General features: G+C 40.7%; 1 protein-coding gene across 12 annotated transcripts in view; it reads left to right on the top strand.

The window, feature by feature from the left end:
- The first annotated feature begins 385 nt into the window (after positions 1 to 385).
- COBLL1 (cordon-bleu WH2 repeat protein like 1) overlaps positions 386 to 24580 on the top strand; it is an 83207-nt gene continuing 59012 nt past the window's right edge. For 3 of the 12 annotated variants that reach the window (XM_083840746.1, XM_083840745.1, XM_083840739.1), the window contains exon 1: positions 386 to 763. In XM_083840746.1, the coding sequence (XP_083696872.1) occupies positions 519 to 763 (245 nt within the window). In that variant the 5' untranslated portion in view covers positions 386 to 518. Of the gene's footprint in view, positions 764 to 1079; positions 1203 to 1305; positions 1502 to 1662; positions 1800 to 1823; positions 1957 to 6637; positions 8450 to 20477; positions 20530 to 24580 lie in introns of those variants that run through there. The other 9 variants (XM_083840751.1, XM_083840749.1, XM_083840744.1 and 6 more) reach the window with 8 other exon arrangements.

The raw sequence follows: 24580 nt of genomic DNA, 5'->3' as shown, positions 1-24580 counted from the left end.
TTGCTGCAGGATTGGTCAACATACAAAGGAATTACTTCTCAGCCTTCATGCTAACATAGACAGTATCCAAACAATTTGAGGAACATCAGAAGAGAAAGGGTGGACTGTCAAAGGAGAATAAGGATCGCAGACTTACATTAAGGTCTTCCCTGGGATTGTTCTTGAGATTCTTCTGACTGATCAGTTTGTTGAACTCTTTGAAAATTGAGCCATGGAAAGTCCACCTGACTCATAGGGGCTTTTTTGGGTTTTGAAATTTACCCAGATTAATGGGGCGTGCCTGATAATGGCATGTGGTTATTCAGGCTGCGACAACCTCGATAATCTGTCAAAACAGGCAGTTTCAGGTCATTTAATCTTTCCTGAAGAAGCAGAAAACAAGCAGAATAAAAGCTTTATTGAAGAAGCACGGTACAAGTGAGAAGGGCATACAGCGAGAAGCAAAACATTATGAAAGTACAATATATTATACTATATACTGTATCATCCTAGACAATGCTCATGTGCATTAGCATAGAATGGCCAATTGTAATACTTTTCCTAGATATTTAAGCCTAGAACTAGTGAGAAAAAGGGAAATTATACTTCGATGCAACGTTCTGTTTTTTTCCTCGCAGGAAAGAAAAAAAAAAAAAAAAGATCGCTTTGTTGTTGGCTATTTTGCTACTTGTGCTAAGCGCTGGCCAAAATATTTCCCGACTGCGGAGCTGTGTTTTGCTGTGCATGCCCCGACCACACGGTGTGACAACGGCACGGCGGAGAGGTGACCCGGTCGAGTAGCACGTCCTGCCCCGTCTGCTCACTGCACGGTCGCAGAGGAGCAGCTTGTCCCGCGGGAAAGCCGGCTTTTCGAAGAGCGAGCTGCCGCTCCTGCTGAAAGCTCTGCCAGCGCCAGCTGTCGGCCGTGACAGGGGCAGGCGGCGCCGAGCTCCTGCCCCAGCCCGGCAGCGCCAGAGCCAGGCGGGGGGAGCGGGGGCAGCCGCAGGGAAACCGCCGCGCACAGCCCCGGGACAAGCCCGAGGGCCGGGCCCGGGGAGAGGAAAATTCCAGCCCGGGACAGCAGCCGCTGTCAGCCCGCCGGGGCCGGCTGGGTTCGGGCAGGCGGAGGGAGGAGCCGGGCCGGGAACAGGGAGCCTCTGTTTCCCCGCCGGCTGCCGGAGCGGGAAAGGTTCCGCGTTTCAAGTTCTTCACAGAGAAGTTGTGTGTGTGGTTTTTTTTTTAAAAAGGTTTTATTACACCCCCCTCCCGCCCCGTTCTCCGCCCAAGGTGTGGTTCAGCGAGCGGCCGCCCCGGCGGAGCCGGAGCCGTGTGTGCGTGGCCGCCGCCGCCCCACGGGCGCGCTGTGGAAGCAGCCGGGGAATGCCTGGGCTCGGGGGCGAGGCGGCGCCGCGGGCGGCAGAGCGGGGCCGCCTTTCCCGGCCCTCCTCGAGCAGGTGAGGCGGGGCCCGGCGGCCGCTCGCCTCGCCGCAGGCATGGCCGCCCCGCCGCCGCCGCCCTCAGGGTAAGCGCCGCTCCCGCCGGGGCCGGGGGACGGAGCCGGCTGCGGGCGCCCCGCGGGAGGAGGGGACGGGACGGGACGGGACGGGACGGGACGGGATGGGGGGGGGTCGCGGGTTCTGCCCCCGGGTGGGGGCGTCGGCAGCGCCGTGCTCGTGGCCGCCCAGCGACCGTTAAACGGCCGCCGGCGCGGCGGGAAGGGGAGGGCGGAGAGCGCGGCCCTGCCTTCCTCGACGGCACCCGGCCGTTCGCCGCCCCCGAAAACGGGCTCCCGGCGGGACCAGCGCTCGCCCCTCGGTGAGGTGAGGTGCCGGCCGGCGGCGTTTCGCGGTGGGGCTCGGCGCGCTGCCCTCCCGCACGGTGCCCGCGGGCTGGCTTCGAGTTTTTCCTCTGGGAGCGGTGGTTTGGGGGCGCCCCGCGGGGCTTTGGCAGCTGCCCCTGCCTCGGGAGCCAGCGCAGGTAAGCGGGCAGGTAAAGCTCGGCGTGTCTGCGCCTCAACGCTAGTCCTCCCCGAGGGGGGGCGAGCCGCCCGTAGCCCGACAGGAGAGGTAACTTTCAGGACGTGACTCGGGGTCCCGGCTGCAGGGAGGTGGGGGGCTGCCTCAGGCCCCACAGTGTGCCTGCGGGTGGTGGGTGCCCTCCACAGCTGCAGCAGTGTGCTCAACCCCGCAGGTCCCTGGCGAGGTTGTTGGCCTGACTTTTAAATAGTGGGGACAAAGTAATTGGTGAGTGTGTATTTTAACACCAGGATGTTCCCGAAGCTTGCGTGTTATCTGCAAAAGCTGAGTAATTGCATTTCTGACCAAGTGAATACATGGTAAGCAGGTGGAGTTGGTGGCTTCCTGTAGCACCCGCAGTAATCAGATCAGTTTGAAGCGATGGATGAAGTGAATATGAGGACTGGTAGAGAAGGGGTACTTGTTCGCCTAGGGCCTTGTGGCAGCTCCACGCTTATGCACAGCCACAGAGAAATGAAGTTTATCTTGCTAGCCAGTGTAGAAGGTACAATTACAGTATAGATAATTAGTGCATTTCTACAATGTAGGGTTATGTACGCTCAGCTGAAAGGACCACGCATACGATAATGGAGCGCGATAGCAGGTTAGGAAGCGGCTGCAGTGGTATGTCTGGAAAGCTCTCAGTTGTACTTGCAGGCGGGAACGTGAAAACAAGTGAAAAGGCACAACTACAACGTTGGGTTGGGTGTGCTGACAGCTTCCCCAGGCCCGCAGCCTGCTATAAAGCTGTTGGTTGTACGCAATGTTGTCTGCAGCCTGGCTCCTTTAAGGCAGGAGGAGTAGTGTGTTCCCTTAATGTGACTTCAAGCATCTGTCAGCGTACACATCTCGTTTCTGAAAAAACATGTAGCTAGCAACAAGGCTTATTTTCATTAGCCCCGCAGATATATTTTCAGGCCTTTTATCAGCTGTTCCCATATAATTTAGTTCTTTGAAAAATCAGATTACTATTCCTCTCTCATTACAAGAGTTTCTTGTTGGCAGTCTTAATTATTTCCTGAAGGTGATTTGTTCATACTAGATTTGAGGAAAAAAAAAAAACAAAAAAAAAACTGGATATACCAGCAAACCCAGCAACTCCCTCCCACTTTACTGAATAGGGTCCACAGATTCATTTTTGAATAGTTATCAGTGCTGTGGTTCTCTTCACTGAATGAGATTATGGGGCAAATTGTGTCAGAAATAGCAATATTCCTTGGTCTGCATTATATATCCTCCTAACCTGCCTGGCCAGGTGGGGAATGTTGTTGAAACACAGCTGAAAACTTTACCAGCAAGTGTGTTCTTAAATCACCGTTTAAAGTTACATGGTGTAATTACAGATAATTCTTCGCAGCTTAGAAACTCGAATTATGCTAACTACTAAGAAGGGTAAATGTGTTAAAGGTTTTTTGTGTGTCAAAGTGTCAGTGTTTATTTAGCCTTGGAACTTCTATATAGTTTAATCCTCTGTGATATGTCGTGGCTCTTCTCTGTGGAATTTTCTTATCTTGTTCTACTGGGACAAGATTTGGAAAGTATCTCATAACTATATCCTGAAGGATTTTTTTTTCTATACGGGATTATACTTTCCTGTTGAAAAAGTGTTCTTTAAAAAAGTTTGTGGATAAGTATTTCTGCTTGAATTGGGAGAAAAAGATGCAGGGGTACATGACTGTGTTATTCTCAAAGTACAACCAAGGTAAATTCATAAAGGTCTGTTTTTTTTTAAATCCTCAGCTGGATTTTTTTTTGAATATGGTGAGTAGAAGGCATGCCCAGTAACTGGCTGGACGTGCCACATAGTTTCTTCTGGTAGGAGACGAAACTTGGCTGGACCTACCCTTAATTTTATAGCTCATCCATCTTGCCTCAAGTCTGAGGAGCACTCCTGGAAGTGTGTTCCTGCCAGGCCAGCTGACACAATGTGCGCCTGTTTCAGCACAGAGGTGAATCGGCTTTACGTATTGATTGTGTTACAGGATGATAGGAAGATGTGTATTTTTTAAATACTTCTTTTTAATTAAAAATAAAAAACAACACCTGGTTGGTATCCAGCATCTTGACCCCATTTTTTCCTGCTGTTGCAGGCTAGCAATGCCGTACCCCCAGTGTAAATCAATTTTTACATCAACAAGTAGATTTCACTAGTTGACACAGACTTTTACTGTGAAGTGGTGCCAGCAAATATGCTGTTAAACTATTGGAGCAAAATTGTTTCTTGATAAACTGCAGATTTATTTCCTTTGAAATATTATAACGTGCATTGAGGTGTGCCTTTTAATTCAGTTCTAATCAATTTATGATAACTTTAAATGATCTCATTCATATTCAGAGCTATATATTTATTTAAAAAAATCAAAAAAACACATTGTTTTGTCACTTTCTTTTTTGAGTGCTTAAAGAAAACATGCTTAGGCACTGCATCTGCTCTCCAGGGACTGAACACAGAGATGGCTGTAGCAGGGGGTAGGGGCGGGCCTAAGCTGAGCTGTGCTTAGGGTACTGCCAGAAACTCCTCAGGCGTGTCTTCATGCTCCTTTTCCCTGGCTGTTTAGGCCAGTGAAGGTGCTTAAGTTTTCAATAAGAACAGGAGAGAAATCTTTTTATGTGGTTAGGGCTGCCTTTGACAAAGAGAGAGATCTGAATGTTTTCAGAAAGAAAGAAATATAATTTCTCTGTTGTGTGCCTTTGCTTGAGTACAACTGTTGAGTACTTTTAGCAAATAATTTCAATTGGTTTACGGATCTCTAGAGATGTCAGCTGTGGTGCAGTGTTGAAAAGTGTCTGGGATCAAGCTTAAAACCCTGGTTTGAACTCTCCTCATCTCTTCTTATTTGTCAGCTGAGCTAGTTCACAACATGGCCATAGGTTTGCTGGAGCATAAATGAAGGTCCTCTGTGGTGTGGAGCGTGGGATGAATGGGACAGGAGGTGCAGCAATAACTTCAAGTGTTCTGTTGCCAAGCCACAGCAACGGGTTGGAGGGCGGTGGTGGAGTGCCTGAAGCTCGTGCAGTTTGGTGGAGTCCAGCCTGAAACTACTACGTTTTCAATGAATTAGCTGTTGCTATTGTCTGTATAGTACTTTACTGTATATAGATGTTCATGGATAAATGCAAGACCTTTGTGCTTGTGCTACTAAATGGTAGCGCTGTCGAGACTCAGAATTTAGGCTGGCATGGGTCTAACAGGCAGTCCAATCTTAGATGTGCTCTATCTTTTATACTGAGGAGTTCAAGATAAAGATTTTTTTTTCTCACTCCCATGACCCCAATGAAGAACAACTAATTGAGATACAACAAAATGGAAAGAAGTTTGAGATCTTGTGACCACAGAGTTTGCTGGGTGTTTGAAACAGGGAGTTAACCACTTTGTGGGTGGATCCCCATCAGGAGCCACTTGAATGTTCTTCATTCTAGGGTGTAGTTTACCATCTGAATTCTGAATATATACGTAATACTTCTTGAGGTGATTGTGTTGTTCTTTTTAACAAATCTGCCTTAATCAAGGCAGCTTCAAATGGTTGCATGACATAGCGGTGCCATGAATCAAATGTTGTTGCATTTAATGGCTGGTTTGGTTACTCAAACCTTGTCAAGTCTGAAGTCATAGCTGAGTACTCAGTGGTAATGTTCCCTGTTGGAGTGTGTTGCTGTGGGAATGAGATCAAGGAAGCATTAGGGGGCTCAGGAATGTGGATACCAGAAAGAAAAAATGCGTAGGAGGGTAATGCACAAGTAGAGAAATGAGCAGTTATTTCAAAGCTTTGTCCAAGCGTGATGGTATCCTATGAAAAGGAAAAGGAGAGCTAGTCATTAGTGAGATTTAAAAAGCATGTGAGAAAAAGTGCTTTGGACTGGAAGGTGGGTTTCAGTGTCATCTTACGCTTAGTTCTTTTCTTGTATTGTTACTGGATGTTTTTGTTAACTTTAAAAGAGACTACAGTGTTTACGTAAACCTGAAGATCACTATTTATGTTGGGAAGTAGTATCTGTGTTGGGTGAAAGAAGAAAAGAGCCCATTGTAGGGGCCAGAAGCTTAGATCCCAGAGGAAACCGCAAATCTCCACGGGATTCCTATGATCTGATAGGTAAAATAACTCACTAGGAATATTTTCAATTTAGAAACCAATGGTTTCTGCTGTAATCTAGCATCTTTGTAGGCCTTCCTTCATGAAGTCCAGCACTACTTCTGGCTTTCTTGACTGTAGCTTGGAAGAAAGTTTTTAAGTGTGCAAATTTCTCTAGTTTGGCTGCTGCTGTTTCTGGCTGCCACTGCTGTAGTTTTGTGCTGCTGGAGAGTCAGGGATACCAAATTACCCCTACTGCCATTGGAGTTGTAACAATGTTAGCACCTGCTCAACTAAATATTTATTTTTTCAAGAAATTAACAAGTTGGTATGATGAGTTGTTCTGTTAAATAACTGAATATGAGGAATGCTGGGTGTTTTTTTTTTTTAATGACTGCAAGTTAAAACAAATCTGACTGCACTTCCCTTCCTTTTCACCTGGCTCTCACCAGCTTCCCTGGGGGCTGACCTGCTACTCTCACTTAAGCTCACGCAGCTGCCTGCTGTTTGAGAAAGGGCTGTTCTTTACTGTGAGTATTTGCTGTCAAAGTATGCTGCTCTAAAACTCAACAAGTTGACGTCAAGGCAGTAGAGGATGACAGGAGGCCGAGATGTTGGCTCCTAGACTCCTGTAGAGTTCTGTGGCCATGCCCAGCATTAGCACAATGAAGAGGAAACTCTAGCTGTGCAGCATGCAACAATGGGGAGCTCAAGAGGGGAAAAAAAACAACGTTGTTTTGAGCTGTAACAGGCAATTAAAAACTTGAGGTTTCACCCAAATTCTCTCCTAAAGTAAGGTCTCACAATTAAAAATGTAACTCTTTGTATCAAAGTAAATTTTATACTAACTAGGATTCAAATAGATGCATTCTGACTTAAAATCTGCATGTTGATGGACAAGTAGAGAAATATGCATTTTTTCATAGTTTTTTTTAGAAACTTTTTTTTTTCCTGCATCAGAAGTGCAATACCGTAGGAATATTTACTGAACTAGGAGTTCCTGGATTTGTTTTTTATTTGCTTGGAGATTATCCAGTTCAAAAGGGGCACATACGTTTGTGTGTCTCTTTTGGTGGTTGTATATGATCAAAGACATGGGTGGTTGAAGGATGGGTCCCTAATCTGTCTGTGAAATGTCTCCCTGGGGAGTTTGTGTATATGTTGACTGTTCTACAAGACTACGATTGTCAGGATTGCTATTTTCAGTTAAAGAAAATAGAGCACATGAATATTTTTGGCTAGGTGTGAGCTTTCTTCTGTGACAAAGCATTGGTTTTGTTGTTGGGAGCATTAATTCAACAAAGGTTTCAATTGAAGAAATAGGTTGCTAGTCGTACTTCCTTAGCTGTACTTTAAAAATACTTTCTGCAAATTTGTTTTTTATTGTTCATCTCTATTCTAGAAATATACCTCTATGGTTTGGAAAATGTTACTCTTATTTAAATAACATATATATAAAAATGAACCTCTCCTCCTCCCTGAACAGTGTACCAACTCTATTGGCCAACTCTATGCCAAGTAGGTAAGTATTGTGAGCTAGAATTTTTCTAAGGTACCAATGATCATACATTTTTTGTTCCTTGCCCTGCATTTCTCTTATAAAGTGGTGCTGTTTTAATTCCAAAACCCACTGTATCTCAAAAGAACAGCATTATAAACTTGTGTATTTGTCTTTAGAATCAAGTCCCTTTTCACTTCAATTTCTGACAAGAAACCGACCCAAATGAAAAAACAGGATTTTTAAAACTAAAATGAAGAAATTCTGTTCAGAAAATTAATTTCCCTCTGATGTTTTACCTGGCTTTCATTTCAGACTTTCTGATAAGTTTTCTTCCAAAGGCCAGGGCTCTTTATGTGCATGTATAGCAGCTTTTACACATTTTGCTATGGGGAGGCTGAAGTATCTCTTTCAGCTGTCCCTTCAACACAAGCAGTTTATTGACAAAGTCGTTAAAAATAGGGTCTTTGTATTGGTGGATGATGTAATTCTGCGTCTCCTCCCCGCTCAGTTTTAACTGCGAACTGCACAAGCAGTTTGGCAGATTCCTTAGGGGTTAAGGTACAGTACAAAACCCTTTACATGGTGTGAAGTGCTTGCCTGCAGATGGCTCTGTGTCTTGCTCTGAAGTTAAATACCTGTACTTCCAAGTACAAGGTCACTGGGTTCTTACTGGCTTTGTGATGTCCTTTCTGCAGACCTCTCTAAGCATGGCACTGTGCTGTTCTTCACTGTTCTCGGGTGACACGCAGCTTCCTGAGTGTTTGAGCCATGCTCGGATGTTGTACAGTCTCCTGTGCTAATACCTGGTCCGTCTCATTCAGCGTCAGAGGGCTTGTACCCGAAGAGTTGTGCCTTATTACTGCCCAGACACTTTTAATGTGCAGGTAACAAGGTTGTTAGAAGGGCAATAGGGAAAAATACAGTGTGGTGAGTTTGGTTCTTGTCGTTTGGTATTTTATCAAGTGTTTATGTATCATTGCATTGCTGTTGACCTTTTTAGAACCCAGTACAGTTCTTGTTTAGTGCCAAACTAGACTGACAAGACAGCTGGACGTTGCAGTGCAGGTAGAAGGTAATCTGCTGAGGTATCTATTTAAAAATTCTTGTGACAACAATGTTGAAAGCATTTTTTACTTGGGAGGAACAGTATTTTTGTCTCTGTTTCTATTTAAAAAATAAAAGAGCCGAAATGTCTGTTAGAAAGGTAGTTTGGAAAAATGTTTACAACCTGTCATTCTGGGATGTAACCCCTTCAAGCAAAAATAAAGTACATCTTCACTACTACTGCAGAACCTCTTGTTCTTTTCATTAAAAAATGCATCCTGTTCAGAATTAATTATGAAATTGTTCTGGCTTTGGACCCGATGATCTCTTGAGGTCCTTTCCAACTCCTACGATTCTGTGATTTGCAATGATGATACATAGAAACTATTTGCAATGATAAGTGTTTTCATGGCTCTTCAGCTTTTAAGACAGACAAGAAGTTAGCTAGCTGATGACCACCATGTAGTAGACAGGTTTCCAGGGGTGGAATTTCTAATGATTTTCAGAAGTTTGTGTGAATTCAGAAATCCGGGCTTTAACTTTTTTTTAATAAAGTTCTCCAAAATCAAGACAAACTGTGTGTTGAAAGTTGTCCCTAGGTTCCCATGCTTCCATTCTTTAACAGTCATTGCTTTCTTCATCTGCTGTATGAAATCTCCAGACAAACTTTTCTGTATCCCCTGCTGATCTCTGACTCATGGTATCTCACTTCCCCTTGCCTGCAATTTTAATCCTCTCCTTCCACCCACATTACAAAGTAGCTTCACTAATTCCATCCTTGGTGACATCCCTCAGCTATTTTTGCCTCATTCAGTTTTTAAAGTACTCGCTTGTCAGGGAAAGTTCCATTTTGTTGGATCTTAAATGTGCTGCTTCTCTTCTGAAAGCTTTTATTGCTGGTTACGCATAGGAACCTAGAAGAATTGTAACACGTAATTGCAAAACCACAACTGTTTAGGTGCCTTCAGATGTTTGGAAGATAAAGTGGTCTTTCCCCATCTGGCAGAATTTGGAGCTGAGATCTTAAGGCAGCACTGATAGCCAGAGACATGGGATTTATTCTGTATATTTTTTTCCATTCAAGGAAGTCAGAGTTTATACTTAGGACATTGCTGAGCCAATACCAGTGATTTTCTTAATGTATTGTATTTTGTCATTCCTCAAAATTAGATATATCTAATTTGATGTGTCCATGGCAGGTTCTCAGGACACTTGTTTTAGAAATGAACTGATGGAACTAGATCTGATGCATCTTTTTTTCCTTCAACTCCTTAACATTTTTGTGTCTTTGTTTAGTGGTTGTTCTTCTGTGGTGGGAGGTGTCTGGTTTTCTCCCAGGTGATATGTACAGTGGTCAGAGGATTTTGAAATTAAACTAACTTTCAGGGTTTTTTTTTTTTTGGATTGTCCTCCTGCAGTGTAGGGCACATCCCTCCCCCCCACAGGTACAGTAGCAGTAGGTAATGCTTGTTTGCTGCTTTAGAAAAGCAAGGTGAAAATGCAGAAGGTGTGGAAAACACAATAAACAATAAACAGCAGTTTATGAGTACTCCTTTAGAGCTGATTGTTAACAGCAAGGGGGATAGGAGAAAATCTGAAGGAGCTTATTTTGGAAAAGTAATAAGGATCTGACATCACTGTCTGAACTGTTGGAATCTCTGTCTTGTTTCTAAGCATCTTTCTTTGACTGTTTTTATATTTCCACTGCCCAAACACTTACAAACTTTCCAGTGTTTCTCCCAAAATACAGTACTGCAATGCTTTTTAATCCGTAAATCTCAAATGAATAAAGGGAGAGGAGGGAAATGCAATGAATTGTAAATGCTAAATGAAACCTTCAAAATACAAAATGACTTAATCTAGAGGAAAAAAAGGGGGGGGGATTTGTTATCATGATGGCTTTAGAACTATTCAGATTTTTTTTTTTTTTCTCCTGGTGGTGTTCTTTAAGACACTGCTTATAGTGGGTTTTTTTGTTGGTTTTTTTGTTTTTTTTCCTCCCCCTGCTTTTACTCACCAAAAGTTTCCTGGATTCTGTAGCTTCAGTATGTAAAGCTTGCCAGCCAATGGGTTTATGAGATTTTTGTTTTTTCTTTTTAAAGACTGCCTGCCAGGACTTCAATCCAGAATAAGTTTTTATGGTAGAATTGAGAATGTTTGGAAATAATGACACATGATGTAAATGCTGAAGTTTCAACCTATGCAGTGTCAACCAGTATTTTATACATGTACTGACTGTAGATAGAGATTGAAAAAACTGGTTGGTATCATGAATGGCCTCATGAAAAGATCCATGTGGTGTCAGTGAAAACTCTGCCACTCTTTAGAAGGGGCAGATATTGTAATATGACATTTTTATGACCTTCAGCAGGTAATCAGGCATCTCTTTAGGTCTCAGCTTTATTTGAGAGAATTAGGGTACGAGTATAATTCTGGCCCCAGTTGATGGTGATCATAAACTGTCTATAATTTCTGGATGAATAAAGGGAAGAGTTAGGGCAAGAAAAATAAACAATATTTGCTTTCACTGGAAAAATGTTAATGTTGATTGCAGATAGGGTTTAGATGTTAGCGATTAATTTAACATGTTTAGGGCTCAAGCTTGAAATCACATTTGAACGGTCTCTGAGAGAAAGTACAGCATGCCGTGTACAGCACAGCAGCAGCCATGTGTGAGTTCAGCTGTACCGTGCCCTTGCAGGTTATTGACTATTAACTACCGGGCCGTACCCGACGGACACGTGCAGGCTGGCCTAGCAGGCCCCAAATCACAGGTACCGAGCGAGCCCTTTTCCTGCTACGTGGGGATTTTCCTTCACTCTTCCTGAATGTGAGCTGTCGGCTCTCTGACCAGCTGATGTGGCCTCTGCCTGCTCATGGTGCACAGATCTGTGGTAGGAAATGAAGTGCCCAGTGAATTGTTTATGTTGTAAATAAAAGTTTGTCAGAGCCTCTTGGAAGACCTTCAGATGGAAATACCCTTGAAAAATCCTACCCTGATTAACTGAGAATTGTACAGTTAAGTGCCAACAGCATGTTCTTGGAAAGGAAAACTGGTCGAGTAACTAAAGAATTCTTGTCTTACATGTAAACAGGAGGTCCAAGATTAGAAATGATTATGAGTTTTTAGCATTCACTTGAAGATTCAATAAAACCCAGTGAGATCATGACAGCTCTACAGTTTCTGGCCTTTCCCACGTCCTGTCAGATCAAGCTTCACATCTCAGTCATATGCTGAGAAGTGTTTCCTTCAGCCACTTTGCGGGGTCATGTGAGTAAGTGCCCAACATGGTAGAAAGATCTCCAGTCTGCTTGCAAAGGAGCATATGATACTTTATCAAAGATAGGAAGGGAGAGTTGAAACATGTCAAAACTTTAGCTGAAATTGTAAAAATTCAGTCCATAAGCTCCACCCTTTTAAACACTTGGCTTCTGACAGTAACATCAGATCTGCCAGCAGATGCGAATCACATCCTTAAACTGTTGGGGTTACACCAGTTAGTCTTCCCTGTGGTTGTCTGTGGCTTTGATTAACAAACGGTTTCAGTTAAATGGCCAGCAGGCAAGAAATGGTTTGGTGGCTATTTATGAGAAGGACTCATTTGCAGATGTGACACAGGCTACGGAGATTCATTCTTCTCCCTTTTCATTTTGATAGTTTAATAACTGCCAGGGGTGGCATACTTGGCTCTCTCATATAGATGGTCTAAGTGGAGGGAAGTTTCCGTGTCTTGTTCTGAGCGGAATAGATTTTCTCCTACTCTTGAGCTGCTGGAGTAGGCTAGTTGTAGCTGCTTTTTGTCCTTTTCTTCAGCTAGAAGTCAGTGAAGAGCTGTTTGTCATCACACAAGTCTGAGAATTTTTTTTTAATCTAGACAAGGTTTTTGTTGCCTTTGGACCTTTTCCGTTGCCTGTATTTACCTGAAGATATTCTTTTAATGTGGTGATGTTTTTGAAATGTTAGTTTGAAAGTTCTGGCTCCAAAGAGAGGCTTTCTTCTTTATACTAGCTGCAGCATGGCAGTGACTTCATGTCCTTGTAATAAAAATGCCAAAAATTGTGGTCGATTTTGTTTTAGGTGTGTCAAAAGAACAGTCAAAGGGTCATTAGCCTCAGCTTGAATCTCTTCCCTGGTAGGAAGGTGGAGTTCTTTCCACAGATGCCTTTGGGCAGTGTGTGAAACCCAAAATGTTCTGTTGGAACAGAGAAAGTGTGGCAGAGAGGTTGATGGGTTTTAGGCTACTGGCACATAGCTGTTTACTTGGTAGCACGAGGGTGAATGGAGTTTTCAGTTGAATTTTAGCTGTCTTTTGTTTGTGTCTTTCTGCTTTTATAAACTATGTAGCTAGCTGCCTGACAACTTTTTTTTTTTTTTCCAGATAGCATGCTGAAAAACAACAGTATCAAACTTTAGTCTTAAATTAATACTCATGCTGCTTTTGATCGGATTCTGCGCAGCGCTGATCTACTGTGCGTAGCCTGCGGGAATTGGGACACGTCTTAGAGAGATTTTGGCAAAGGAAATACCTGCAGCTGGTCTCTGACCTAGCTCCTACCACTAAGGAGAAGAGTAGAAGCTCTGGTGTAGGCGATGTTCTGATCTCCACACCTTGTCACTGAAGCTTCTATTGCTGTAGCTGCGTTGGGGGTAATTTTGCTTATCCTTCTGTCTTCACCCCCACACCAGGTCCATTTTTTTTTTTTTTTTTGGTCGGCGTAGACAAATTTGAAGTTCTCTAGTGCTCTTGAATCAGGGTCTTTAGTTTCTAATTCACAAGCTTGCCCTACATTGGTATTGGTAATTGCATTTCTGCTTCCACTGTTGTTCTGCTGGCATGCTGTTTACCCTTTGCTTGACTGTAAATTAGTATTGAAGAAAAAAAGTAGATATTTTGTAGCTATAACTAGCAGTGCATTCCTCATTTTATTAGTTTTTAGTGAATTACATTCAACAAGAAAAAACTTCTAAAACTGTTTTGAACACGTGTGGTGGTTAGTAGCTAAGCCTTTGTGGTACTTCTGTTTCTGCAGGGTGACAGCATGCAAGTGGAATTCATGAGTTCATATGTTCATGAATTATTGCATGGGCACAGAGCATGAGTGTGTAAATCATATACAAAATGCTACTTGGCTAGTTCCTTCGTGGGTAGGAATGTGAAAATGACTGCAATTCTGACAGAATTCTGACTGTTGTGATAACGCAGAATACAAAATTAATAAATGTTTAAAGTAATTGGAGAGGTATCTAATACAAACGTTATATTCTTTTCAGTATATTTTACTGAGATTTTGTTATATTTGGAGAAAAATTCTAAACTGATGTGAGAATTCAGAATTGATTTTAAGTATCAAGAACTTGCGCTCTAAGGGCTTTCTGAGGTCTTATAGCTTAGATCATTCAATCAGTATGTCTGTTCTTTCCTCTGAAAGCAAGGAAGTCCTTTTCCTCTGAATTTTCTTGGATGTTTTTACATGACTTCCAAGGCAGGAAAAGTGTTTTACTGTTTTTAGTTAATATTTATAAACTTGAGTCACGTTGTTTCAATACGTTCAGTATATATCTGAACACAGTATAGATTGGATAGGTACCATGTTAGAATTTTCAGAACTAAGGAGGTCAGGAAGATGAAGTGCTTGCTAAACGAGAGTGCTGTTTCTCATAATGAGAAGGGACTTAGTTATAGGAGCTCTGATAAATAAAGCCTGTAGGCAAACTACCCAGCTGTAGTTTAAGATGAAAACAGGATGTTGGTTGTATTGCTGGAGGACTACTGTATAAATCAAAGGATATGCTGTTATTACTGTGTAAGGAAACCCTACTCCCTTGGAGTGGTTCTGTATATAAAAGAATGGTAATTGCCATGCTTATCAAGGCCTGGCAGTTCTCCTTTTCCAATTGTGACCTGGTGAATCCACCTCTGGTGCATGACTTAAAATGTTGCCAATTATTTTAATCCCCTATTCAATGGGACAAACAAAGGGGTTATTTTTACCTCTTTATAGTTCCTTAGATTATACAAATAGTAACCCCCTTTCCTATATTCAGGCCAAGGGTGGCCTACTAAGGGGAACTGTGGGTTGTGTCCCCAGCGCCTGTTAAAGCCTGCCGGCTCCAGTTGTGTCACTCAGCCGTGTCATCTGGAAATGGCCAGGTGGCTTTCTCCCCTTGCAGATGTCTGAGCTTGCCATCTCGTGATGTTTTTCCCCTCTGTTTTCTTTGTTCAGTAGCCTGAACTGTGCTTTGTTTTTCTCTTTTTTAAAAGTGTTTCCCTGCCTCTATTTCAATGAACGTTCTGTTCTACTGTTCCTCAACACTAACTAGAATGGTGTTGCCTTTAACTTTGTTTTTTAAAAGTAATACTTTTTAGGCTTCCGAGCACTATATCCAAGCACACTTCTCCTCTTTAGGAAGAAAGTAAGTCAAATTACTGTTCTGGTTTGTTTCCCACAGGTTTATTTTTCTCTTCATGTACACAGTAGGATAACTTAGATAGTTATTTAAGAAATTTGAGTTTCTCTTAGATGGAAGTAGCTGGATCTGGGACAACAGCAAGTATGTGAATAAAAGTTGATGTTTCCATAACATTACAGGTGCTTTTATAGAGGGGAAAAAGAAAAGGGGCAGGTCCTTAAGAACAGAACTGTTTTGTTAGCGTGATTGTAGTGTAGCGGTTTGCGCTGGCTATCAAAGAGTTGTTGACCTCTTGGTATTTGTACTCAAGTGCAGAGCTGGCCCTGCAGCGAGGTTCCTGCCTGGGCGTCAGGTTCGAAAGTGGGTCGTGCTGCTGATGCCTGCGTGGCAGGGGAACAGCGTCTGGTAAGGAAGTGTAAAGAGGGGAGCTGTGAGTCAGCTGTGCAGGACTGTCTTGGAAAGCAGATATGCTCCGCTCTTGAAAGCATCTTGAGGGCCTTACTGCATACAATATTAAAAACAATATTATAAAGTATAAGTATAAAAACAATATTAAAAGAATATTACATTTGCTTTATAGTGAATTATAAATTTATCTGCCAAGTATGTGGTTTCCATGAAGTTTAACATTCAGAATGACTTTTCTATTATTTACCAAAGTGCATCTACATTTACCTGGAGTTCGGTGAGAGAAGGATGTTGTGGGAGCTGTTTAGGCTTGTGTAACAAGCCTTGATAATACCTAAGGAAAAATGTATTTGTAATAATAATGTTCCAAAAGACATTACAATTTCATTGTTTAGACTGTAGCACAATTGAAATAACTTCTTTAAAGGGCTAAGTAGGACTGTTCCTTTGGAACATTATTCATTACTCATCTGAATTTTCACAGTTGAGAGAACTTGTATTGGGTGAAACAAGCTATCCTCCTGGTGTTTGAATTATTTTCTAAATCACACTTATATTGCCACGTTATTTGTGTATATTAGAATACTATTTGGCCAAAATTACTGGAGATGAAGTCGTATTAAAACTGAGATATAACCATATGCCAGTATTCAGTAACATATGTATTTCTGAAGAAGTAAGGCCTCACTAATCTGTTTCTTTCTGCTTTTTCATAGGGGTAGGATAGGAGGAAGAAGCTTTCAAATCTTGAATTTGTTTCTTGTATGTACTAAACAGTTGTAGGAGTTGATCAGGAATTAAGTCTTTTTGATGAAATGGCATAAAGTTCTGAGGTGGAGATCAAATCATTTTGGATGTACTTGGGAGAAGACCACGTTGCCTTTAGAGGCCTTTCTGTACAGTTATTTGTGACTAATTTATGGAGGGACAACCTTTTCTAGGGCTAGAAACTAATTTATTAGTTTCAGTCAGTTGGTTATCAGATGTCATAGTGTCTTTTAGCAGGGGTTCATCAAATAAGGGTAGGTAATGATTTAGGTTAGACCAGTGATTTTTGGAAAATGCATACAACTTTTTAGTAGTCACACCTTATGGTCATTAAAGATAACTTTCAAATTCCAGCTGTTAATATAAATGCATACTGTTCTTTAACAGGCCAGGAGCCTGGGTATCAGGAGACATGCTATGGAGTTCTGTTGGTGTGACCTCGTAACTGGTGGATTGAAAAGCATTAAGCATTATTTGAACTGCTCCAGTACTCTGAAGGCCTCTTAATTATACTGCCAGTATTATTTTTCTTAAACTGTCTAAGGAATGAGGGATATTTTCTGGAGTTGTTTTCTCAGGTATGCACTCACACAGACATATCTTACTGTGCAGGTTGTTTTGTACTTTTTGTTGTGTTTTTTCTTTAAATTTTCAAGCAAGTATCACAACTCTTCTTCCACAAAGCAAATAGCTGTTGCTTTTGATTAGTCACCTAAACCTTGATAAGTATGTAAATTCCTCAGCAGGGCTCTCCTTTTGTGGAGCTATTTATGTTCCAAAACGATCTGTTCAAAAAACTTCTCACTGGAACATAGGACTTTGTATAAAAAAAAACAAACAAAAAAAAAACTTTTTCTGTACTACATTATCTGCACTGATTTACTCCTTTCCTCCAGGAAACACATTTGCATTAAAGATCCGGTCTTCTGTTTGGTTAGTTCCTGCTGCTTATTGCTTACACGGGATCCTCTTTGACCTTACAATTAACAGAAAAATGACTGATATCCTGTGAATTAAATCAAGCAGGAATTAAGTACGGGGAGCTGATAAATTCTGATGAGTTCTTTCTAATCAAGCTTCCATTTTCACTTGCAAAGGGCCTCGGTAACAATGATAAAAATAAATAAGATTAAAAAAACAAGGAATATGGTTTTCATAGCATCTCTGATGCTTTGTGGAAGGCTTTTAATTACAGTGGTCAGTGATACCACCAGTTCCTCTTGCTAAATGTTGGCTTTGTCCTAAGAAAAAGTTCAAGTTTATTTAATGGAAGGTATGCTAATCTGGCCTGAGCCATTTTTACCTGATCTGTTTTGGCTAATTGCCTTTTAGCTGCAATATTTGCATTGTATGTTTGCAGTTCATAGTCCCAACTGATATACCGCAACTTCTATTTCCAATTGGTCTGTTGGTGTAAGGATGCTTGCTGCAATTTGTCCAATACTGAAACAGTAGGAAGTGCAAAAGGCTGCTCAACTTGCTTTTAAGCTTTTGCTTCATAAACAGTGTATTTGACCTTGCTAGACTGAGTGAAGAGTGGCAGTAAGTATGATAAATCCTGGGTAGCTCTTATGGGAACTTTGAAAGTTGTTAGCTTTTGAATAAAAACCAAGCTTCTGGTTATTAATTTGCATTTAGTTGCAGAGTGAAAGTCTTCTACTATTTAGGCAAAAACCTGTAAGTATGAAAGGTGAAAGTCTAGGCTTGTGAGCATGGATCTCAGGCAATAAACAAAGGACCAGAATTCATAAAACTGGCCCAACCCCATCATAAGCAGACATTGCTGTGTTTCTAAAGAGGCTGAAAATAAAATGAGTGGTTTTATTATCAGCTTCTTTACTGTGCCATAAGGATATGTCATCAGTTTCTAAAACAGCGTGTGGCCTGTGTACCATGGGTTTCTACAAAACAGCTAGAGAACAAGTCTATTCCAACTGGCTTGTGCTGGCTGTAAAGCAGGCATTTGCACTGCTAATTGAAAAACCTTTTTAGGAATCTGCAAATTGGGGGAAAAAAAAAAGCTACAACCACTGATCTAGATTAGTAGACTTGCTCAGGATTCAAGAATTTAACTGCAATGTCTTTTTCTACGCAGAGCAAGTGCAAGTCGTTTTCTCCTTTATTTGGAACAAATTAATTGGCAGATAGCTGATCTGTGGATAGCAAAGGCCCGTGTTACAGTCTGTCTCGGAGGATTTCTTTGAGGGCAGGGTTACTGAATCACTGTGATTTAGGTTAGGGGGAGCTGTGGGAGGTCACCTTGTGTCAGCTGTGGCTCAAAGAAGAGCTAGTGTCACAGAATAAGATGTTCAGGACCTTATTCAGTCAGGTTTTGAAAGTCTCCTAGGATAGGAATTTCACAGACTATGGGCATCATGTGCTAGGCAGTGAAGATTGGACAAACTTGCAAAAGTTATGTCATGGTCCCGCAGGGTTGCTAAACTTGGTAAACTGTGCCTGAACATTTCATTTTGTATCTAATTATGAATCACAGTTGGTCTTGCATGCACCCATGTACTGATGCTGAGTTGTGCTTGTGGTGTCACAAGCTGTTTTGTAAAAGAAGTGCACTGAATTGTTCAGTGAGAGGTCTTGGTTGCTGGTGGGATAAAGGAGGTTTTGTATTTTAATTCCTGGTCTTGAAAGTCACTCTTCTAAATTAAAGCTGTAGTGCGTTCTCTTTGATTTACCTTGTTTGGTATGTCTCAAATTTCTATCCTGACTCTTTGCTCATAATATTTTATTTTGTTGATGCCCTTTAGCTTTGAATGTGGCAGCCATTACTGTACTATCTCAACAGCATGTTATCCCAAAGTGTTTCTCTCTTTTAGAGTACAGCATTAAAGGAGTCTAGATTTTTCTTTTTCTTAATAATTTTCTTAATTCATTTTTGCAAACTGTCTTGTCTGGTGGTATGCTCTGGCATTAAATAATAGTTTGTGGCTTCTGCAGTGCAAATCCGCATTCCGAAAGCATGCAGTAGAAGCAGGATAATGGATGCTGGACAGGTGTTTGCCCCTTATGTATGATTGATCTTAAACTTTTATCTTGTATTCCAGTGGCACAGCCACCAAGTAATCTCTTAATTGCATAGAGTGAAATGAGTAACAATTGAGATCTATATTGTCTGTTCATCTTGTATTATATTATTGTAATTTTGTTGGAAATAAAAAAGACTGGTAACTGGCATGTCAAATAATTGAGAGGGTTGAATGTAATGTTGTCTGTTTAACATCACTGTAAATATCCAGGCTTGGTGATGTGGTCTGATTCATATATAAGCATTCTGTTTGAAAGCGCAGGAAGCCAAAAAAGGAAGATGGTTTACATCCCTCAAGCTTCCAAAAGCATGAGTTTCAGATTGGAATTTAGCTATAAAATATTGAGATTTTTCAGAAAGAGCTACATCGTGAAGCACGATGGGATACCAAGGCCTGTAGCTGGATACTTTGGCAACAGAGCCTGCATGTACTTTTCTACAGTGTAGAAAAGGGACTGGTCTGTCTTGGCAAGCAGCCAGCCTCTTTCAGTTTCTACTGTCTTGAGTATTACATCTTGAATGCTTTAAAAATAGGAGAGAGAACTAGACATAACAATAACAAGCCTTAGTATTGGTGAATACGTGAAACTGTGTTGCATTGTGCTGATAAAACTAATCTATCCGTTAATCCATTCTATTTGTTGTGGCGTGCATACATGTGAGCATAAGTTTTGCAGATGAAAGGATCCAATTCTAAATACTACTAGAGTTGATATTTACTCATTTAACTTGTTCTGTTGATTTACATAGACCTATGCATGCTCATATACATATTGTCACTTAATGTTTGAGTTCAAGCTTTCTCAGAGCTTAATCCTACGAGTTTTGTATATTTTCAGGTAGCAATGTTGTATGCGTTGTCACTGATGGTAGTTGCCAACAGTAGAAATAATCCTCCACTATTACATTAAACCTGAATATGTACTTTCCTTAACATAGCTATGTGCCTTGAATTGAACTCCAAACACACAAACACTGCTCAGTTGACATATTTTTCTTCAGGAATTTCTTCGCTGGCCATAGCATGGCGCCTCACATAAACTCAAGACAAGCAGAAAGATTGTTCTTTCTAGTGTTAGTTTGTGTTCTTGGTCGCATCCAGCTCCCATGTGTAAGAAGGGTGGGAGGCTGGGACTTCCAGCCAGTGTTATACAGCAGGGTGTTGCAGTTTTGCCCGCTATGAGCATGTACAGACAATTGTCTTTCTTCTTTTTGTTATTTTAAAATAAATAAAAGAATATGACCTGGAGCAGGTGACCTGAAGAGGAGATTTCACCCCACTGGTAAAGAAGGTAAGGGCACCTTTTCCTTCACCAGCCATTTAGCTGCATCACTTAGCATCAGTTGTGCTAATAATATGCTGCCATTTAATTTGGGCTTAAAAAAGAACAATAAAAAGGCAGAGAAATTATAGGTAGGCCCAGCTGTAAAGCTTGTCTTGTAATTTTCTCAGAACCTTGTGTCATTGTTATGATACTTTGCATTTGACAGCCACCTCGTAGCCTCGTTAGCTATGCGTGACCACAGAAAGATAATGGTGTATTTTTAAAGGCTGCTAGATTGTACTTAAACTTACGATCTAAAAAAATTTTTGACATAGTCTGCAATGTCATTGTGACAGATGTGGAACAACAGAGTTGAACAAAGATATATCCCCAAACATGCAGAAAATACAATTATGAGCTTAGATGTGATGATGAGCTTGAGAAGCTATGTGAGTGTACACAGAAATAGAGCACTGGTGCAGTGTGTTATGAACTGCCATTAGTTACCCATGTTAATTTGTAGGAGTTGTTTGGAAAACAGTTTTAGCCAGGCTGTTAGTGTGCATTGAGTAGTTAGGAGGTATGGTTTAACAGTTCATACCATGATTAGCAGTTGGATCCAGTGAGGTTTTGTAGACAGTTGCTGATCCTTAGATACAGAAGGTGGTGAAAGGTTGGTAGACCTTATGCAGAAGAGGAATCCAGAATCGCAGTCTGTTTCCTCTCTTTTTATCATAATGCCTAATTTGACAGGTGAATTTTGGTATCTCCGAACAGTCGGTCACAACTTGTTTTGTCCTCTGTACATATCTGAAGTGACAAAACAAAACAGAAAAGTATTTTCCTGATCCCTATCAGTAGGTCTGAATCAATAGTAGACCTTCTTTGTCTAACAAACAAAAATTGTGGCTGTCCCTGCACTTTCAACACAAAACCACTTACCTGTTATGGTAGTTGCAGTTACGTGATTACATTGGTTATCCATGCATGTTCCCTCCCTAGTTCTACTGAAAGTGATAAAGAAATTTTCACATGTGTAGGCTACATTTTAAAACTGGCAAGGATAGAAATCCAGGAATGGAAATTACTTCTTGACCTATTAGATAATCTTGATAGCTGTTATTCATCTCTCTTTTGATTAGATGATAGAATAGATTTATTTCCTCTGGAAAAAAGGAAAGTTTTCACAAATTTAAGTCATATGTCAGCAAAAGACAGAGACAAAATTATCAAAATGTGATGGGGCTTCTGCAGCATAGTTTTTGGACTCTTCCTGAGAGTGATCTGATGATAATAGTCACCCGTCTAAAATGTTAAAGTTTTTAATTTTGCAGAATTTGTACTCTTGCACTGTTCAGTGAAATAGCGGCTTTACATGTGTTTTTCAGCTTATGCTGTCAGACATACCATACATAGCAATACAGATATTTTTGTCTTGTTTTTTTTTTTAACATTGCAGTAATCTGTTGTTCTTCTAAAGGAAGACGTTTCTGTTCTAAAAACAAATGACATACACACAGCTGTGTAGCCAAGTGACCAAGAGAAAATAAGTTCCCATGATCTATGTGTCTGTATAAGCGATGGAGGATCAGAACTTGTCCTTTGTCCAGTGGTTCAGTAGCGCGTGGCCTCAAGAGAATATGTGGCTATGCCTCTTTCACTGTTATTTTGCATAGAAATGCAAGAATACGTCTCAGTGCTGGATAGGAACAGTTGCATGGGGGTTTTTGTTTTGCTTAGTAAGATGTGTTTTCTTGTATCTAAATTCCTGTGGGTTATATACAAATTTGGGCTACATATTGATTGTGTTTTTGAGGAAGAGTGTAAAGTTGTGTGTGATACTGTGTTTCTTTGTTAGGGGGTGGACATAAATGTCTTGTGTTGCAGTGCCAAAAGCTATGCAGCCATTTAATTTCTGTTCTTTTTATTCTTGAACAAATGCTTCTGTTCTAGAATATTTAAAAACAAAAGGAACTTCTTAGGCATCTACATAAATAAGTAGAAATCTGAGATACAAAAAACATAGACTTTTTTTCTAGTGCTGGTGAGACAAAACTAGGACTGGCAGAATCCTGTCTTTGATATTTGATTTTTGTGAGATAAAATTAGCATTTTTTTCTTTTCTTGGTGTGTGTGTGTGTGTGTATAACCTCTCATCTAGAACTGAGAAGTTCTGTAAAGCCACATCACAGCCCAAGTGCTGTTCAAGTCACTAGTGACCAACTATGGAAGTGTAAAGCACTGGCTAGCTTTGAAATTATAGTTAGCAATTTGATGGCATAGGCTTTTTAGTGCCATCCTGAGGCATTATTCCAAACCCCAAAATGCAGAATATGTACAAATTATCTGTGAATGCTTCCCTATAAGAAAGTTAAAAAGCAGAGGAAAAAACAAACAAACAAACAAAAAAAACCACACAAAGTAAACAACCACAACTCCAACAAATGCATGCTAGTTACTTTCTCCATGCACCTCGCTATACACAGCTTTCTCAGAGGCCATACTTTTGAGGGTGCGCCTGTTCCTTGATAAGCAAAGTACCTGCTTCCCAAATTTGTACCGTTCCATTTAGCTTTCTGTCCATGAAGGCGTAGGTGGCAACAGAGATGGACAGAAAAAAGTCTAATAGCTCTTTAGATAGGCTAACTTAAATAGCTTATTTTATTTAGAATTAATGGACTTCACTTCCATTAGTTGCACCTGACTTTGCTGTGTTATGTGTAAACCATATTGTTGTGTATGTAACCGGGGAACTGGAATGTCACTGTGTGAAGTGCTGTAAGTATGGTTGTTCTGTGTCTACAGGAAGACACTTGAGCAGAAGTCTTCTAAATCCAAGCAGACAAAATAACAATAGCTAAGTCTGTTCAGGAAAAAGTATTTTCCTTTTAGTGTGTGTTTTGTCTTTAATACTTTTCTGTTAAACACATGATTTCAATAAGTGTCGACAGCACTGAGATTTTGGTACTGAAATGAATGTATTTTACTGTGGTCACTGTTGCTAACTTGTTAATATAGTTAGTATTAGTCAGATGCGTCTTCAAATCATTTATTACATCTATATTATATAATGTAGAATGCTGTAGTGTAACAGTAAAGTAAGTAAACAATATGCTCAAATGAAATTTGTATAGCTGTGGAAATCAATACTACTACATAATCACTTACCTTATCCAAGTCATTATTTTGATTTGGGGCCCACTAAAGTCTCTGCTATGTTAACATTTTTTTGCCCATATATTAATGTCATGCTGTCTAATGGCAATAGAATCTCCATATACAAACAGTTTAAGAAATAAGAGGAGCGATCTCATAGCAGAAAGAATGGCTTATAGCTATTTGGCAGTTGAAACAATTACTGGTCCCCTCTTGAATTTCTGTCAGGCCCCCAGGGAATAAAATATTCATTTTTTTTCAGAATTTTGTCCTCTGGAATAAGGAAAAAATGACAGCAGATGAACTGGCATTCTAGTTCATGAAATGATGCAAGTGAGCTAAAATACAGCTTTTTGTTCTTATTTATTACTATAAGCATTGACAGGGAAAACTAATTGTTGCTGATCATACTTCAAAACTGAACATTTGAAATTATCTAGGACTTCAAGCAATTAATATGTGCATGGTCTTATGTTATCTGTTAGCTTAGAAACTACAGAAATATCAGGTTTATATCTCGAAGAAACCTTTAGTTTGAAAGTGGAAAGTAGCTGTTGCAATCCTGGCTGACCTCCAAATCTCCTTTCAGTATCAGTTTATTCACTAAATGAACAGGAATAGCTTTTCTTGTAACCCTTTTTGGCTTTTAACTGAAACACCAGGAGTTTGGGCAATAAAGCAGAAAATAGACTTTTAAGCCCAGCTTTGAAGTATTGTTCTCCAAGGTCTTCTATTTTGCATCAAATGATGTATGATTCTTTTACAAGTGAGAAGTGTTTTAAGAGGGTGTGGTAGTACTGAATGCAGTATTAAGACCATTTTCACAGATGTTTATTTACTTTCTTAGAAGTTAATACTGTCCTACCTAATGTTTCAGAGAGAACCGTTTAGAGATTTCTCCAATCTTAGCATTGATAAAAAG

Source organism: Anser anser (genome assembly GCF_964211835.1).
Source record: "Anser anser genome assembly, chromosome: 6".
In the NCBI taxonomy this organism is placed as follows: Eukaryota; Metazoa; Chordata; class Aves; order Anseriformes; family Anatidae; genus Anser; species Anser anser.
The sequence above is the reverse complement of the archived record's forward strand: the minus strand, read 5'-3'. Positions and strand labels throughout refer to the sequence as shown.